Source organism: Gavialis gangeticus, unplaced genomic scaffold (genome assembly GCF_001723915.1).
Source record: "Gavialis gangeticus isolate Ggan-Ray unplaced genomic scaffold, GavGan_comp1, whole genome shotgun sequence".
NCBI lineage: Eukaryota > Metazoa > Chordata > Crocodylia > Gavialidae > Gavialis > Gavialis gangeticus.
In genome coordinates this window covers 815,230-830,505 of record NW_017728995.1, presented here as the reverse complement: position 1 = coordinate 830,505, position 15,276 = coordinate 815,230, and the positions used below count along the sequence as shown (strand labels likewise).

Genomic DNA, 15,276 nt, shown 5'->3' with positions numbered 1-15,276 from the left:
GGGGGGGGGGGGTTATATCAGAAAATCAGGATCCCTGCTGATGTTACCCATAATGTAATATTAGAATTAACTGTCTATGAACAGAGTTCCATTTCGTTTAATATATTATTGATGTCAACTGCAAAGTACCCACATGATTATTTCAACAAAGAGTACTTGGTCAAATATTTATAACTTGCCCAGCCTTTTGTGTATTTAAGATACAATCTGGAAGAAAAATATTAAGTACAAGTTGCTTGGCAATCAAATACAATTGGCTTTAGTGCAATGAAACAATATGAAGTTCACTGTTCACAAGTCACCAAGAAAAGAGAAATCAAATCAGCTCTATAACTTCTCTTCAATAACTGAAGTGCTGGCTCTTTCCTGAGGGTCAGCTGAAAAAAATTCAGGATGACTGAGCTGCCTGGTCAGGGCTACACTGTGCTTCTGTATTATGTGGTCTACCACCTCACTGTGAAATTACCCTGAACCCTTTTTGACTATGGCTACATGTACAGGAGGGAAAGCAAGGGCTGCCTTCCCCAAAAGTAAGTACAGAGTGATCCCAGATCTACATGCCGGCTAGCAGTACAAACTGTATGCTACACCCCAAAATGGATGTAAATTATTCCCCTGCTGCCTCAGTGCAAGGAGGGAGTATGGAGAGGTGTTACACCTTTCTGAAAAACAACTCTTTTCTCATGCTTCTTCTGGGATAATGTCATTAGACAGCACCCCATCCTTAAGTCTTAGACTAGGGGCTCATTCTACCCTAAAGCTCGTATCTGATTTACCCACCTCTTAGAAAGAAGAAAAGCAATACGCAGCATTCACATATAAGGAGCAATGAAACAACAGCATTCACTGAAAAGTTAATATTAAAAAAGGTGAATGGTAAGGCTCAGATTCCTGTGGGCTATTTCGACACCTATAGTTTGATCTCAGAGTGGTATAAATCTGGCACTATATTTTCACTAGTGTAACTACGAGGAAAATCTGATATGGCCTTATCATTTGGTCAACTGGAAATCAAAAGGACAGTGGGCAAAATTAATTCCTGATATAATCCCACTGATTTATCATAACAGATCCACACCTACACAAATTAAGTTTAAAAAAAATATGCAAGGGTGATGTGGATAATCTTGCATACTGAAAACAGGGACATTATTAAATTAAAAAACACAAGAGTTTTAACGAGTTTTGCTCTCTCTCATGTGCTCTTCACCTTTTCTACATTGTTCTGGGGCCTTAGCTAGCCTATGTTCTGATTACTATTGCTCCTGTCTTCCTCCCTCCCTCATCCTTCCCCCCACAAAATTCAAGGCTTACAACTAAATTTTTACTTTTGTTTTTCTCTTCTGCAATGTCTTTATGCAGAAAAGCCTCAAAGTAGCACAAAGCAACTTTTAGAACAAGGTATTCAGGTTGTATCCATATTGGTCTAGAGGCAAAAGGAATCAAAGCTGGTGGCAGAGGTGATATCTTTTATTAGACCAACTAGATATTTGCAAAAAAAAAAAAAATTTAAAGAAAAAATGTTTTTGCAAATATCTAGCTGGTCTAATAAAAGATATCACTTCTGCCATGAGTTTTGATTGCTTTTGAATCAAAGCCTCCCAAATTTCTGCACATTCCAAACCTCAAACCTGCAGAGATAATCTGTATTTGCATATTCAATTTAGCTAGTTATTTTTTCCTGCAAGGAAAATGCAGGGTACTTCGGGTGATCACGTGTCTCCCAAAAAAGATGTCTTACTGGAATCTCATAGTTTTTGCATCACAGTCTTTGAAAACTACTGCATACTAATCATCTGAAACAGCCAGGTGCTAGTGAAGCAAGTAAAACCAGTGGAAGGTAGGCTGAATACAGAACAGTGGGTCTCAATCTTTCTGAGCTGCAGCCCAACTTCCAGTTAGCTTCTGACTGCAAATGCCACTACTTCTGGTCCAAAACCATCCAGAGTAACTAAACTTCTGTGGGGTTCATCATCTGCTTTCTAAGGGCTATGATACCATTTTATGTTGGGACCCTTGATTTGGGAACCACCAGTGCTCTCAAAGCTCTCCAGAAGCTGCACTGTCATATGTCATCCTTTTTTCTAAAGAAAATGTCCCAGGAAGAAATACTGCATAAACCTGAAAGAGGTTTCAGCTGAATTTAAGACAAAATCCAATACCTCTGTATAATAAAGAGCAAGAGAAGAGGACAGAAGAGGGAGCAAGGGAAGAGGAGAGGGAGGAAAATAGTGAAAAGAATAGGTGCTTACAAAAATATGTATCAATATATCATCCCCCACAGCTATGTGTACACTTTGATGATTCTGAAGCTTTACTCACTGTGGACACACAGACAAACACACGTGATAACTTCATAACAATATCCCCTCCCCCCACAATCAGAGTTCTTGAAACAATATGAAGTTGTATTTTAATAGTACAAGGCAGAAAAATAATTACGTACTTAATAATTTTTTAATTGGATTTCACAGAGAATCTTTAACAGCTAGTAAAATTAACACTGACTTTGTTGACTCAAGTTCTTTGTGGCCATTGCCAACCCCAGAGAAACAGAACATTACAGGAGGGTTCAGTCAATGTTATACAGGGGAAAGCTCATAAAAAGGGGAAGCAGTAACTTTACATATTCACCGTATGCACTCTTAGACTGAACATCTGCTTTGCAGGTAGTAGCAACAATGCCACTAATAATGGAGGGACACTGCCAAAGGCAGAAGAGAACTTCAGGTGGCTGCATTCTAAAGTCCAATCTGATCCTAATGTGTATTTTTACACACAGAAATGGGTCGCACATCAGCACAAACATTGCTGTATTTATATTAATTTCTATGAAATTCTCTCTTCAGGTTTTTCTCTTTGTACTTTCTAGCAGCTTGTAGGCATGAATTATTAAATGGCAAAATTACAATGTGTATAAAAGACACAAGAGAAGTAAATGCAGGAAGTGCTCTTCTTCAGGAGTATACTAGAACTTGCAGGACTTTTGGAGACAAGTGTTATTCTAAACACTAAATAAAACAAATTACTGATCTAGTCATTTCAGAGGATATCTTTTGTCATGTGACTGCCTGTCAGTGACTTATTCCATACAACAATATTTTCAAATTAGATCGGGAGTGGATGGAAAGAAAGAACGCCACCACCATGAAAACTAGGCAGGTCATATTCACAAAGTAGTTGCTTCTGGAGTCTTGCCAAAATGTTTGGTAAGATATGTGCCACACATGCTTACCTGTTTTCAGACACTTGATAAAATAACATAAAAATCAGTGTCCAAATGATTCACTGTGGTGACTATTAATACAATGGGAAAAAGCAGGAGGGACCTGGGCAAGGAAGTTAACCTGCATGAAATATGGAAAAAGATCCTACATTCTGAACTAACCTTATCAAATATAAAACATTAGCTAACTTCTAAACTACAACGGTTCATGTGGAGTCTGCTCACGCTCCTGCTGAAGCATGTATTGAACTTCGCTTTAGCTCCAATGGGAGCAAAATCAGAACCAAGTTGTTTATTTTATTACCATTTGATTTCATTCCAACTCTGATACCCAGCTTAAGTATTCTTACAATAATTTTCAAAGCTATGGGAAAATCCATGGATATTAGTATTTATTTAAGCCCAATTAAGTTGGATTGTTTACACAAAACAAGAAAGATCCACTTGCCTTTCTTAAATTTATGTACGGGAAGTTTCTTAAGCTGATCTTTTCGAAGCCGGTTCCTTCTTGCTCTGTGCCTGTCTTGCACAAATTTCGTGATCTGTAAAAAATCAGACGGGGAAAACAAGAAAATGTAAATAGTACATCAAAAGAGCAAAAGAACAATGAAATAGCCAACTTTGTTTATGAGTCTCAATTTTAAATTTGCTTAAGGTTAAATATCCCCAGGACTGGAAGAGAATACAGCCAGGATTGCCCCTGGCTCGACACAAAGGTCAATCCCAGGCTTTAAGTTTGTATAGCAATGAAACAGATTAATTTTGCAACACACCATGTCTAGATAACCCTGCCAAGATAAAAGTATACATTTAGACAAGACTAGAGTTTTATTAGGAAACAATGGCAAAGTCTTTCCTAATTATCATATAGCCACACTGCTGCAAGCCCTTACAGAGATCAATGAAGCTGAAGGTAATGTGAAAAAGAGTTGTATATTACTTGCTGGGCCCAACCATAATTTCACTTCCAGTGGTTTTACATCCGTTTTTCTAACACCAGATTCTTATCTTGCTGCTTTTGACCATAGTGAAAAGCAGCAGTATACCTAAGCATGAGCAAATGGAACATTAGTCCCAGGTGCCACTTTACAGACAGTGCCAGAATGACAGTCACCCGAGGAGCCCGTGCTGAGGCAGCAGCAACCCACAGTGGCCCTGTGCAAGGAAGTAAGTGCTTGGTCCCTGCCCTCTTACCCTAGCCCCATTTTCTAGGTCTCTGGCACTCAGCACCCCAATCTCTTTATCCTCCCTGCCCAGGGCATCAAAATTCCTAGCCATGCCTCTTATGAATAGTTCCTCCTCATTTTTCCTTACAGAACTTCAGATCTTTCTACGCTGTTTCTAAGCCGCTCTCTTTGTATAATGAGGTTATTTTCATGGCCAAAATGAGAAAGGAAATGAAGACACAGCCTTACCTACAGCAGAGACTTTGAACAATACACCTTGGAAAATAGCAAGGCTCACCTTTTTGATAAAGGTAACACTAGACAGACAATGCGGCAGAAACCGTACAGAGGAACTGTGCAATTAGCTAGCTCCAGTTCAGCTGAGATTTTTGATGAAAGTTCAACCTTTGAATGACAAAAAATAACTTGTCTTTTAGCCCCATGACCATGTATTTATAACATATTTAGAACATGCTGCAGTATGGAGACTGGATTTCCAGACGCTTTTCTCCCAGTTGTGGGAAAAATTATCAAGAGAAACTCTGACCTTACATGTGGACCCAAATCTCTTATTTACTACTTAGTATTATTTAATACCAGGAGTGCATGGAAAGAAACTGGTCATGCAGCATAAAAGGAAGGAGGACCAAGCCAAACAAATCTTTTGGAAAAAATGCCTGGATCCTGCCTTGGTTCTGTCTAGTGTTTGCACAAAAGTCTTGATTAGACATCTGAGTAAATGCCTATTACTGACCCCAGATGAAGGGAACTGGACAGACATAGATCTAATGGTAAAAATATATCTACCATATCAACTCATATGTCAGACATATTTGTAGCTAGACACTGTACTGAATGTCTTCCTGAAAATGTACCTCCAAAATAGTATGAGAGAAGATAGGTTAATTGAGAAATCCTGTCCCTGGAGATAAATACATTTAAATAATGTGCAAAACGTCTATCACTGTCCTGGCTTGTTCAGGTTATAGTTTTCAACAACTGGCCTTGAGGGAGCAATGAATTGTGGCTGTGCTCTGTTAGGTCAGGTTAGCAGTTATTTTTTTCCCTTTGCTTTTGGAATATAGAGATGAAGGAAATACAATTGGGAACTGCAATTCTAAGGAGATATATCCTTGTCAGTTCAACTTTAGATGGTCTACACTGACGTAACAAATTCATACTATGCAAGGATTACTTTCTGCCTTGGGAACAGTTTTAGGATTTCTATTTCCTTATTAATGAAATAAAGTATAAAATAAATTAAATAAAGCATTAGTGCTCAACTTTTTGGTCTCATAGGCCAGACGAGTGATGCCAAATTGAGCCCTGGGCACCGGGATTGGGCTCTGGGGCCTGACCCCATAAACTTGAATTGAACCCCTGGCAGCCTGGCACCACCCCATTCCAGCCCTCCCCCCCTCCCCACCCTGGATTGGGCCCTGGGGCCTGACACCATCCCTACCTGGCCCTGCATACTGAGTTTGGGTGCCCGATCTACAGTGCAAGGTCTGAGGCTCCCCATGGGTTTGGAAATTTGGGTGCAGGGGAACAGTGCTACCCCTCCTCCACTCCCAAATTTCAAGACCCATGGGGAACACTGCAGGCTGGAAAGCAAGACACCACAGGCCAGGGGTTGAGCACCTCTGAAATAAAGTAACTGGTAACTGCTACATTTCATCATGCACAGGCAAACTGGTGCAATGTAAATCCCAAACTAATCCGTTTAAATTTTAAAATTATGGACCTAAAGATTAACCCAAAAAGGGTATAAGAACAGTTGATTTACAAGGCTTGGACGTTAGAATGGTTCTGACATTCCTTTAATATGTTAGAGAAATTTGCCTCACATGCCTACCTTTGGTATAAGCCAAAATTAGCTCCTAGTGAAAAAGCTTCCTAATTAAAACAAAACTGACCTGAAATGTCCTTAGATAACTCTATGTTAAGTGGGTATATGCTAAATCCTGCTTTTCACATTACCTGCACTAGGTACCCACTTCACCGTTGTAAAAGTATCTCAACATCTTGAATACAATTTTAGTACAATTCTGTTTGATCTTTCACAAAAATAGGGGCTTGGGATTCTTCAGCACACAATATAGCTCAGCATATCTTTGTGAGCATTCTGCTGCATCCTGCAGCTCACCTTAAAAACTTGTATCCCTACCTTATACAATCCCACATGAAAATATCCACAAGCAGCATGTCATGACATTTTAATGGACCCTTATCAGATTTCATGGTTAGCAAAGTGATTAATAGAACCAATAGTCTATACCACTCAGAGCCACTGTTTCCCTAAGTAGCTTACACTTAGTTCACATTTACAAAGTTAAATCCACAGAAATTTACAAACCTGCCATTTCCCTCAACTTACTTCCAAAACATAAGCAAAGAAACCTGAGGCTGAAGTCTCACTGTCAGATCTACCTCTTCATTTGACTAGCTTGCTCCCGACAATTAGTCCTACTTTGCAAATATTTGTCCTTCTGAGCTTGTACAGATAGTTAAGTTATTTAAACCTGTAAGTGGAGAACAGAGCTTTCATGGAACTGAGTTGAACTCCACCATGCTGCTCTCCCACACAACTGTCAGAAACCTGTGCTAATTTTGACCAGTGCCATTTTTCTATGCTGGTGTAATACCTTACAAATATGTTAAGGCATACCTAAATGGAGGAAACTGTCCAACTTTTCTGCACAACCTCTGCTTGGAGATTCAACTGACATCCCAAAAACTTTCAAATGAGCATGTAATTCCTACAACATGCTTAATATAATTTACAGTAAAAGATACTGTCATTTTCAGTCAGAATAACAGCTGCAATTCTAAGGAGGGGTGGACTTTTGAAGGGATCAGCCTACACTTTTGTCAGATCAGTCTTATTCCTTGCTGAACTTATCTATATAACTCAGCCCATCAAAGTTCATTTCCAGCCCAAAAGATAGACCCTGAAGTCCAAATGAAATTTATGAAGATGCCCTAATACCCAAGATAGACGGTGAGTAGTGAAACTGGTAAAAAAAGGCTAAAAGAAGATGTGAAGAAGGACTTAGAAGGAAGCCTCTTTAATCAAAAGGCATCATTGTGGGAAACACAGTGAAATTTCAAACTTCCAATTTGGTAGACAAGGTTCAGTTCTAGTCCTCAAAGGAAATTTACAAGACACCTTTCATAGACGAGCCTATGAACTTCACTTCATACATCTACTGGATACAAAAATTATGGGCTAAATATAGACATTCGATTTATGCCATCCAATAACCCCAGGTAACCTGTCTGCATTTTACCAGCTACACTTTATCACCTTCTCCCTTTTCCCTCCCCCACACTCCCAACTACCTTTTCACACCTATAGTCTCCCATTAACTTTGAACCTTACTGCCATGCATATGCATTTTCATAGACCTGCATTTTGCAATTTGGCTTCTATTCTACCCAGTAAAGCACACAAACACCAACAGACTTTCCCTATGCCTGAAGAAGGGTGTTTGTGCCTGAAAGCTTGCAAAGAACAATTTTTCCAACTATTTAGTTGGTCTAATAAAAGATATCACATCTACCCAAAGAACCTTGTCTGCCTATGTCCTTAGACCAACATGGCTACAACCAATGATCCTAAAACTTCCAATTTTGTTTTTCTAAAGTACTCATTATTTTATATACTTTTCCCACATGCCCTCCTCCTTCCCTCCTTTGTAAGATACCAAATGCCATTTTTTTCAAGTTGTCTTCAGGAGAGAGACTTTCCATGTCATGTAAATATTCTTGTTTCCTTTCTTAAACCTCTCTCTAATTCAACAATGTGTTTCTGAGATGGGATAACCACCATTACACCTAGTGTTCTATATCAGGATTGTCCAGGTGGCCCGTGGGCAACACCTGGCTCACGAGGAGTTAATGTATATCCTGCAGGCTCTCCCCCCCTAGGTGCTGCTTCCCTCAGTGGTCATGGTCTCTAAGGCAGGACAGCATAGTAGGAAGACACTCAATAAGCTTGCTGCCCACACGGCAGCAAGGGGGGCTTGTGCTGTCCATAAGGCAGTGCAGGTGGGGCTCATGCTGCTCACAACCATAGTGAGTGAGGTGGGGCTCACACAAGTGACAGTGGCAGAAAAGGGTCTCATGCTGCTCCTATAATGGTGGCAGGGAACTTACGCTGCTTGCACACCAGGGATCTCAGCATGTATTGTGCACAGCTCGTGTGGAATATGGCCGGGGGCTGGTGACTGGTGCAGTATGCAGTCCCTAGCCATTCTCAAGTTGGATAGTCCTACTCTAGATGAAATATAACTCTAGTACCATCAATTTACATAGGAGCTTTGTAATACTTTACATCGTATTCTCCATACTTTCCTTAGACATCAAACTATCTTGTTTATTTTTTGACTGCAGCTACAAACCAAACAGATAAACAAACATGCCCAAGCTGAAGCACTGAAGGTTTAAGAGAAGCATCTCTTACTAGGATCTTCTCCATTAGGGCCCAAAACTTTGGTATTTACTCATCGCCTGGCCAGTAGCAGCCTGAATCTGATCTTCAAAACATATTACAAAGCCTTCCAATTTACCTAATATGGCAGGAGAGGCAAAGTACAGCACTGTTGAGGTACCATGTTATCCCAGGTTTTCTTTAAGGACAGGAAAAATGGCTGGGTTTCTCTTGATGTCTGTATAATTCTAATTGTGCTAAAGGGGCCAGAACAGACATTTTAAAAAATGCTGATTAGAGATGAGAAAAAATAAACTGTGCAGAATACTGTACTGGAAGAAAGATGAATAGCCAAAGACTTGTATCACTAGGGAATAACTAAAAAGTGAGTTTCACACATGAATACCTTGCTCAGCTAAGAACTGAATTGGAAAGTTCAAATTCAAAGCATAAATAGCCTCCAGCATAGTTCTTTGTGAGGAACAGCAATGTGCGAGATGGAACTTTTCATGGGCTCTCAGCAGCTCCTTATTATAATTCTGCAATCAAAGCGATGGGAATTTTGAGGTGATTTCCTGCTTCTGATGGAGTTTTCCCTTTCCCAGTAAATTGTTAAATAATCTCTGCAACAGATGGTTTATCCCAGGGGTTCAGGAGAACATTTCTGAATAGAAATTTGTTAGCTTTTCCAATGCAGATTACAACAGATGGCAGGTATCTTCCAAAAATGTTCATGGAAGAGACTCCTCCTATAAGGTCTTTACCCCAAGTACAAGGTTGAATGCAGTGCTAGACTACTACAAACTCAGTACAGTTTTCAGGAACAAAAAGTAAATGTTTTCATGAGGCTGACACTAGCTTAGCAACTGGAATCTCCAATGCAATCGTGAAGTGCAGATCCAAGAGAGACAGAGAGTTCTTATTTAAATGACTAGTCTTCCAAGTATTCACTCTACAGCGCACACACCATTTAATCAGTAACTGCCAATGAGACACAAGAACTAGTACAGACTAAGGAGGAATACATCTGAAGAAAGGCTTTGTTGAAAAAACTGTAGCACACGTTGCTGGTCTGCAGTCAGCAGGGATTTATTCATGATGTCTCTATGCAACTGGGTTCTAGAAAGAAACAACTTAGTGCCTCTGCTGGCTACTGCAACTCGTCATTCACCTAGCCAGAACAACTCTTTAACAAGAGTTATGTATTTAAGATAAAGCAGAACATGGCTAACAACAAAAAGAATAATTACAGAAGATAAATAAACAGAAGATAACAAAAAGAAAAGATTTATTGTGTATTGAGAAAATAACCAGGTGGTTAACAATGAGCATTATTAGTTTAGATTTTGCATGAAACTCTTTCCAGTTGTTTGGTTCTTGAAAAGCATGATTAACTACAATGAGCCACAGTCCTGTAACTTTTATTTTTGTCTATGGAGAAAGATTATTCAAAAGACCAACACCTACCATAAATATGACGATGAGTATAAGGCAGATCCCCACTATAATCAGGAATGGAATTAAATAGTATTCCAAAGGAAGACTGAACTCTGGGATTAGCACAATATGGCCACTGTAGGGGGAAAACAGTCAATTTTAAAACAGGTTAAACTGTAACACAAAGCAATGGTGATAAAATAAACACAATCAGGAAATACCACACTGGTATCACTGTCTCTCATATAATGAAATACAAATGTACTAATCTACACGCATGACCAGGCCACCTACTGCAAACTAATAAATCAACAAACAATTACAAATTAAGATCTCTACTAACAATGTAGGGTTGCTTATTTTTGCACCTCTAGTTTAGTTATTACTGCCTATAATACAGTTATTGTTTATATCGTAATATAAATAACTTAATGCCCTCAGTAGAATCAGAGCTCATTGTGTCAGGTGCCTTACATGCACACAGACCAGTTCCTGCTCCAGAAGCCTAACAGTCTAGGACAGGGGTCAGCAACCTTTTACAGTGGTGGGCTAGATGCTTGAGATGTGGCAGCTGTCACTGCAGGCTACCAATCTTTTACCCCTTATCAATTCCCTGCTTCTATATTCCCTTGCCTGCTCTGTGTCCCTCTTCACTTACTCACTTACACTTAACAGGCTGGATACAAGCTCTTGTGAATTAGATATGACCCACCAGCCATATGCTGCCAACCTGTGGGCAAAATATTAGCAAAATGCAGCAGAAGGACAGAATAAAAGTAAGAGGGAGAACAAAATAATCATACAACAAACATATTATTCATAATAAACAGCTGTCCCAACTTCTGTATGAGCATGATCCAAAGAACACTGGATATTAATGGACTCTTTACCATAGATTTCAGTGGGCTTTGCATCTGACCATATAAAGATGCTGTAATACATCCCATAAGCACTGAAACTCAGATCCCTCTGAAAAGGAGGCCCCTTTAGAGTATCTCAAGTGGAACACCCAATATTGAACATCTCAACATTACTACTATTTTTTTTAAAGGTAGACCTAGATTTTATTACCCTTTGTAAGAAGAGCAGATGGACAAGATTCTACTAAGACTTTTTTGTAGCTTAAGTGAAATTTACATGCTGCTGCATTTATAAATTACAAAAATCTCCATTTCACCCTTAAATCAAGATTGACAGGAAAACAGATTATGTAGGTATTTCAGCAGCATGTTGGAAGCAAGATGACAAATTATCTAGAAATCTGTGCATCATTCAGATTTACCGATGCATTTCAGATAACACTGTAGATTTAGTTGTAAATAATGCAGCATGGCAACAACAACAAAAAAAACACAAACAGAAAAAATCCTGACAGCACAGATGTCCTTGCCCCCCCCCCAACATTTTGACTATAAGTGTGTGACTATCGAAAATGCTGTCTTGAATGGCAATCGGTAGGTAGCGTCAAACAGAGATTCTGACTACTACTTCTGACTAGTAAACAAGAGAAGTCATCTGAATGATGCCAGGTATTTATCATCAGGAATAAACACTTGTAATTATCCCAATAGCATTTGCAGGCAAAATAACTGAAAAGGGACAATAGATATAAAGGCCATTCTTATCACCTTTGATCGTCTTGAGCAGCACCCTACTCCTCAAGAAGTTCCCCTGATTTCAACAATATATCCACTGATGTGCATATGAAAACTAGCCCTTCTGGAGCAATCCAAAAGGCGTAAGGCCACTGACCCCAAAGGAAAGACATAAATGAAGACTGATAGAGAAGGATAATTAAGGACCTGTATTAAATAATTCTCATATTCCAGTCTTCTTCTACATTTGCATTTTAATAGTTTTGTTCTCACAATATATTTTTTTCCTACATCTTTACACTTCATCAAATGCAGTGTTTCACTTGAAGAACATGAGCAGGGCCCCATCAATGTACTTCAAGCCCATACTGAAGATTCACCTAGGGATGAAAAGATAGTCACCTACTTCTCTGTTAAGTCAAGAAGAATGCCAGTATGTGAGTGGTTTTGTAATGAGCGGTGGGAAATGGACAGAGACCACCAGACCAATTTATCACAAGCCATCTCTGGATAAAGAATAAATACACTGAGACAAGGAAATGAAGGAACACCACAATCCCATTTTAGATTCCCCTTTCATAGTAGAACCTTGGTTTAAAAATAGGTCAGGGCACAGTTAAAGTGGTATGGATTTGAATGGACAAGCTTTCAATTTTACCTGCTGGGCCTCAAAACAAATAACTATTTCATTTTCTGGTTTCAGTCTTTACAGACACAGTATAAACATGTAAACTACAGTCTTTATTTTTAACTGTTTAATTATATAGCACTTGGTGATATTATGGTCAAGATTTAAAATAAGGGTGCTCAGCATTTGATTTTAATGGTTCCTGTTCTCACTCTTACTAGGAATATATTTACCTCTGTGTATTCAAATATGGATTTACCTTATAAACCAGTTCTTGGAAATCAATCTATTTTTTAAAACATTATGCTAGCCCTGTATTTCAAAGTTAATTCCTACACTGCATCTACATCTGAAGGAAAAGAGGGAAGTATCTAACAGATATACTGTAATCTTACATCAAGAAAACAACTCTTGTTTATATTTTCTGTCTGTAGTGCTCAGTAGTTTTGTTCTGCTATCACCCTAAACTGCTATAAAATAAACTCAGTGCTTCCCAGTGCTTGGAAGAAAAGCAAGTTTTGGACTTCATGAGCAATTTTATGATGTCGAGCATTTTTTTCACCTTGACGGATGACTGAATTATTCAATTTCTTAACCTGTTCTTCTGGTAACAAAACGTTTGCTATAAAATTCCAAGTCATATTCACCCAAAGATGAGCAAATTTTCAAACTTAGTTTCCAATACAAATGGGCATGCATAAATACTCAGATAGTCTATCAATATCTAGACATACTTTGCTACTCAATAGGAGCTTTGTATACTTAAGTTATCCAAAACATCAAGATTACATATCAAGCAAAAAGCAATTTTGATCCGATACATTTTAGAAGGCTAATTAATACAATGCAACCATTTAACAAACAAGGAAAGATAAAGCATCTTCTATTTTAATGAATGAATCCCTCAGAAATATCCAAGTATGGTTTCCCCTGTGGTTCAGTGGTAGAATCCTTACCTGCCACACAGGAGACCTGGGTTCAATTCCTGAACACTTATACAACTAGAGCCACAGAGGCACTGAAAATATGGTCTCAGTCCAGCATTTGCATTCTCAGTGACCTGTGGAAGGTCTGGGCAGCCTCCACTCCTCCAAACTCCTGCCTAGGTATATGTGTCAAAGGTCTAGGTGACCTCTCACACATACACCATTATCCAGAAGGATTGACCAAGTATGTTTTTCTACCATGTACACAGCAAGATTCGGTGCAGAGCCAGGCCAGAATCATCTTCCCCATGCTGGCTCCCTGTGCTATGGGCAGCATGCATCCCACTCCAGGGCTTGCGCTGCCTGCAGTGTGCAGGCTGGACCTGACACTGGGAACACTGCCTGTACCCCAATGTGCAGGCATAGGCCACACACTGCATATGGCACCCAACCAGACTGGCTCTGCATACTGGCTCCAGGGCCAGCATGGATCAGGTCACATGGCACCTGTGTGCTACATGTGCAGGGTTCTGCAAGCTGCATGTTTGAAACCTCTTCTGTAGCTCACAGAAAGTAAAAGTGCTTTTTCATCTGAAAATGGACCTTTTCACCCCTGAAGAATAAGTCCTTAAATTCATATTTATTTTTTTATGGACAAAAAAAAGTCTGTATCTTTTTTGGTTCAACAAAGCCAATACATGTATGATGAGACTATGAGCTCAATTCTATTCCTTTTTGTGCACCATTAATAGAAATATTTCCTATGATGCAACTATGGACCATATTTTCCCTCACTTACAATTATGCTACCCTCACTGACGATAATCAGGTTGTACAGCTAAAACTGATGGCATAATTTGGCTCCCAATTTTTTACAATTTGTGGGTCAGAACTAAGCCTGAATTTCAGATCCAAAGCTGAGTTTGAAGGACTGGCAAATGGGAAAAAAAAAATTAGTTAAAAACTGAGCATATTTTATAAAAAAAAATAACTGAGACATAACAAGCATGGAATGTCCTTGGCTATTTTTAGTGTTTTTCCTAAGTAAAACTTCACTTTAAGCAAATCACCATGTAAGTGGCATATCAGGTAACAGAAACCAGCTCCCTGAACAGAGAAAATTAAGGTCTGAATGGACCTCAGGAGGTCATGTAGTTCCACTCCCTGCTCAAAGTAGGACCATCCCCAGCTAGATCATCCTAGCCAAAGATTTATCTAGTCAGGTCTTAAAAACCTCCAGAAATGGAGATTTCACAACCTTTCTGTTCTAGTGCATCACTACCCTCCTAGTGGGAAATTTTTTCCTAATATCTAATCTAAACTTCCGTTGCTGCCACTTGAGACTGTTGCTCCTTGTTTTGTCATCTGCCACCGTGGAAAACTGTCTAGCACCATCTTCTTTTAAACCTCCCTTCAGGTACTTGAAGGCTGCTATTAAATCCTCTCAGTGTTCTCTTCTCTAGACTAAATAAGCCCAGGTCCCTCAGCCTCTCCTTATGGCTAAGTACAGACATTAAAAAAGGCTGAGCCTGAATCAATTCAATCTTTGAAGGTTAGTCTAACCTGCGTAGATTGGACTGAGAAGAAAGTGAATAGACATTCGCTTTTGATTCTGGGAATGCAGGCATGTGCCTGTAGTGGCTCAGGCTAGAAGCCGGGGGGGGGCACTAGAGTGAGCCTACCCTTCCTTTCTGCAGTGGCCAGAAGGCTGGAGGGAAGCTGAGCTAGGGGGGTTGGGTCTGGCCAGGCCCCAGCAGCCTGAGTATGATTAGGTAGGGGTTTAAATCTCCACCCTGGACCCCAGCCAGGGTGTACCTGGAGGGGGAGGAGAGAAGCAGCCCTTGCCAGGCTTTTATTTTTTTTTAT

General features: G+C 39.5%; 1 protein-coding gene and 1 long non-coding RNA gene across 2 annotated transcripts in view; one reads left to right on the top strand and one right to left on the bottom strand.

The window, feature by feature from the left end:
* Positions 1 to 5,123, top strand: part of LOC109287876 — a 16,251-nt gene extending 11,128 nt beyond the window's left edge. Inside the window, exons 2-3 of the long non-coding RNA XR_002094994.1 lie at positions 1,640 to 1,646; positions 5,110 to 5,123. This is a non-coding gene — a long non-coding RNA (uncharacterized LOC109287876). The remainder of the gene's footprint in view (positions 1 to 1,639; positions 1,647 to 5,109) is intronic.
* RNF13 (ring finger protein 13) overlaps positions 1 to 15,276 on the bottom strand; it is a 155,563-nt gene that overhangs the window by 16,687 nt on the left and 123,600 nt on the right. The window contains exons 7-8 of the mRNA XM_019503130.1: positions 10,292 to 10,397; positions 3,675 to 3,768 (exon numbers count right to left, since the gene is read on the bottom strand). Coding sequence (XP_019358675.1) covers positions 3,675 to 3,768; positions 10,292 to 10,397 — 200 coding nt within the window. The remainder of the gene's footprint in view (positions 1 to 3,674; positions 3,769 to 10,291; positions 10,398 to 15,276) is intronic.